Source organism: Rhincodon typus, chromosome 13 (genome assembly GCF_021869965.1).
Source record: "Rhincodon typus isolate 14 chromosome 13, sRhiTyp1.1, whole genome shotgun sequence".
Classification (NCBI taxonomy): Eukaryota; Metazoa; Chordata; class Chondrichthyes; order Orectolobiformes; family Rhincodontidae; genus Rhincodon; species Rhincodon typus.
In genome coordinates this window covers 23,831,935-23,835,793 of record NC_063344.1, presented here as the reverse complement: position 1 = coordinate 23,835,793, position 3,859 = coordinate 23,831,935, and the positions used below count along the sequence as shown (strand labels likewise).

At 38.3% G+C, this 3,859-nt stretch overlaps 1 protein-coding gene across 2 annotated transcripts in view; it reads right to left on the bottom strand.

Annotated features, from left to right (window-relative positions):
* Positions 1 to 464: 464 nt before the first annotated feature.
* ncbp2 (nuclear cap binding protein subunit 2) overlaps positions 465 to 3,859 on the bottom strand; it is an 11,569-nt gene continuing 8,174 nt past the window's right edge. For both annotated transcript variants that reach the window (XM_020534398.2, XM_048604819.1), the window contains exons 3-4: positions 2,201 to 2,339; positions 465 to 815 (exon numbers count right to left, since the gene is read on the bottom strand). In XM_020534398.2, the coding sequence (XP_020389987.1) occupies positions 717 to 815; positions 2,201 to 2,339 (238 nt within the window). In that variant the 3' untranslated portion in view covers positions 465 to 716. The remainder of the gene's footprint in view (positions 816 to 2,200; positions 2,340 to 3,859) is intronic.

Below are 3,859 nucleotides of genomic sequence, written 5' to 3'. Positions count from 1 at the left end.
TTCCAATCTAAGTTTAAATGATGTCTTGTGAATACTGAGTAAATATTTGCATATTTCTGTCAAGGCTCAGCTCCTGTCCATTACTGGTATCTTATTTTCACTGAGTTCCAGGAATCTTGAGCAGCCAATTCTAATGAAGTTAAGTCAAACTTCAAAACCCACATGAATAGCACTATAATTAAGTAATTAACATTAAAATTAACAACTCACCTCTCCTATGGAGGCTGACAGATTCAGAGCAAAGGTTCTCCTACTTGTATACTTTAAAAAGTCCACATTAAAACAACATCCAAATTTTCCATTTGCCACAGCATAGATCGGAATTGTCACCTATTAACATGGGGATTTTGGTGGCTTTTAAAATTTTAAATTGCTATCTTCTTGCATAAGGAAAGAAAAAGAGGTTTGCAACTTCCTTTTGTATCAGTTGACTCTTGGTTAAGAAGACAACTTTTAAAAATGCAGGCATTTATTCAGTTTTTATTAGGATTGACAAAAATTACAACTTTACAAGAAATAAAAGTTGAACAGTGATTTCACCTCAGAAGCTGGGCACCTTTCTTCTGCAAGCGTAAAAATAAACTCAATAGACCTATGGAAAGAATGAACAGCATAAAGCCACAGGCATTCAAGTATTAGCCATTTGCTTCAAACCCAAGCTTCTACAAAGATTCTAGCTTAATTATCTGAAATATATCAAGACAGCCATTGAAACTTTAGAATTTCTGTCTTGGCTCTGGAACTCTCTGCATCTGGACCAGTTTCCCAAATCCACCTCTGCCGGCATCATAATCTGTCCTGTATTCATCACGTACCTGCAGGAAAACAAAGAAATAAAACTGAATGGTGTCCATGATCTTCTAACTACAGAAGGAATGGAATTCTTGCATTCTTTTCCATCTGTTTCTGTAAAGGCATGTATCGTTGACTTGTTTCAGAATAAAGCCACTTGTTCACTGAAGAATTATGTGTCCCAACCTAGTATGCACAATTGTATACTCATTATCCAACTTCTCTTAGCATTTGGCTTCTGTAACTCCAGATATGGAAAATTGATTGAAGCTGGTGACTAATATCATGTTGCGTAGCTGTTAGCTAAACTTTAAATCAGTAGACAAGATAATATTAATGCAGACCTCTATAATAAAACAAACAACTGCACCAACATTACCCTCAGCATTGGAACATATTCATCTTTAGTTAGGACATTAATTGTTCATGGGTATTTACACCATTAGACTCCAACTACAGAACACAAACCCACAGTGCCTATGGGTATGCACTGTAACAACAGGATTAGATTGATTAATAATTCAACGAACTGAATATTAAATGTTAATGCTATTTTCAATGAATAACTGAAGACTTCTATTTCAATGAGAGGATCTTGCACTGAACTTGTATGAGTAACTAATATGAAAATGGTTAAAGATGAAAAAAGGTTTAATTTCTTCAAACAAGGGATAACTTTTTTTCCCGAATACTTAAAAGGCAAGTTGTCAACATAACAATGATAATTAATCAAAATGTAACAATTCAGAAATTAAATTTTGAAGTTAATGCCAGACCATTAGATAGATACTGTTAATACACCCTGTTACAGACCAACAGGTTAGAGGTCTAATGGTCCCAGTGAGAAATGAACAGTCACTAATACGTTTTCAGTGTGTTGTTCATCCCTGCATTTAAAAATATATCTAGAGTTCTAAACATCTACACACATGGATTCACACTTAAATTTTGCATTTCCAATATATCTGTCAATGCATTATTTAGATTTTTTAAACACTATAGCAAATAACATTAGTTGCAAAGCATCCTGGTCTCAAGGCACTTTTTGTAAACTTTTAACATCCAGTGAACCATGAAATGATTTCATCACACTATGTTCGAAACAAAGGGCAATTAAAACTCATGAATTTAACCATATAATGCTGTTCCATTCTTTATAAAACATAAATAATACAAACGATTCAGATCATGATAAGTTGTTCTAGCACATCATGACATCTTAAAATCCTCAACGTGGCTACCTTTCAAAACACTGCATTTAAGCAAGGCAGGTTTTTCCAGTTACTTTAACAGTACTAAAATTCTCAATAAAAATAAGCACACCAGATAAAAATACACTTTGATCTTGAGTCTTTATTTAAATTTTACAAGATGCGATTGCATACACCATATTAGAGAAACTACGTACCTGACCGCCAGATTTGCCTCGTCCAAATTGCCTGCCTTCTCTGAAACCAGTATCCCAATCTGTTCTGATGATCCGATCATCCAAGCGTGTTCCATTAATAAATCTCATGCATTGCTCAGCATCAGCTCGTGTGTAATATCTAATTAACTCATTAAGGATAAACCACCACTTACTTAAACTAAAACTACAGATGCTGGAGATTTGAAACAAAAAAGAAAGCAAAATTCTGGAAAAGCTCAGGTGGTCAGGCAGCATCTGGAGAGAAAACAGAGTTAACATTTTGAGAAAGAGTCACAGGACTCAATTTAACATGGTTTATAAAAGGGAAATCATATTTGAACGATTTATCGGAGTTCTTTAAAACAAAAGGGATCTGGCAGATGTATTTATTGCAGAAATAAAAGCTCGTATAGGGGTAACATTGGCAGGGACAGAAGATTGGTTGGCTAACTGGAAACAGGAGACATTAATGGACAATTTTCTGGACATACAAGGATAGGAAAGTAAATTGAATCGGACTCGAGGCTACAAAAGAGTTATAAAATTGGTTAAGTGGGCAAAGATCTGGCAAACCAAGTAGGAGGTGTGAAAATGTGAAACTGTCCATTTTGTCAGGAAGAAGAAAAAAAAAATTCTGACAGGAAAGGGATTGTAGAGTTGAGATGCAGAGGGATATGGTATCTGTGTGCACAAAATCTCAAACTGTTAATATGCAGGTATAGCAAGTAATCAGATAAGCTAGTAGAAAGTCATTGTTTATTTCAAGGAAATGTAATACAGAAGTGGAACTAATGCTGCAGTTACACAGGGTATAGGTGAGACCGTATCCAGAGTACAATGTATAGTCTTGGTGTCCTTAATTAAGGAAGGACATAAATGAGTTAGAAGTGGTTTACTAGAGTAATACCTTGAATGGGTGGGTTATCTTATGAGGAATGATTGGACAGACTACATTTGTACCCATTGAAGTTTAGAATCACAGCTTGGTAGAAACACACGAGATCCTGAGAGGTCTTGACAGGCGTATGTGGAAAGGATGCATTGAAAACTCATCCCTCACACCCCCTCCCCGCAATAATAACAAAAACAGAATCACCCTTGTCCTCACGTACCCCACCAACTTCTGGATCATCCTCCGGCACTTCAGCCACCTGCAATCTGACCCCACCCTTATCTGCCTTCCAGAGGGACCACTCTCTCCGTGACTCCCTTGTCCACTCCACACTCCCCACCATCCCCAGCACTTTTCCCTGCAACTGCAGGAAGTGCTACACCTCCCAATTCAGCCCCATCCCAGGCCCCGAGAAAACCTTCCACATCAAACAGATGTTCACCTGCACATCTGCTAATGTGGTATACAGTATCCACTGTTCCCGATGTGGCCTCCTCTACACTGAGGAAATCAAGCGGAGGCTTGGAGACCGCTTTGTGGAACACCTACGCTCAGTTCGCGTCAAACGACTGCACCTCCCAGTTGCGAACCACTTCAACTCCCCCTCCCACTCCTTGGACGACATGTTCATCCTGGGCCTCCTGCATTGCCACAACGATGCCACCCGAAGGTTGCAGGAACAGCACCTCATATTCCGCTTGGGAACCCTGCAGCCCAATGGTATCAGTGTGGACTTCACAAGCTTCAAAATCTCCCCTCCCCCTACC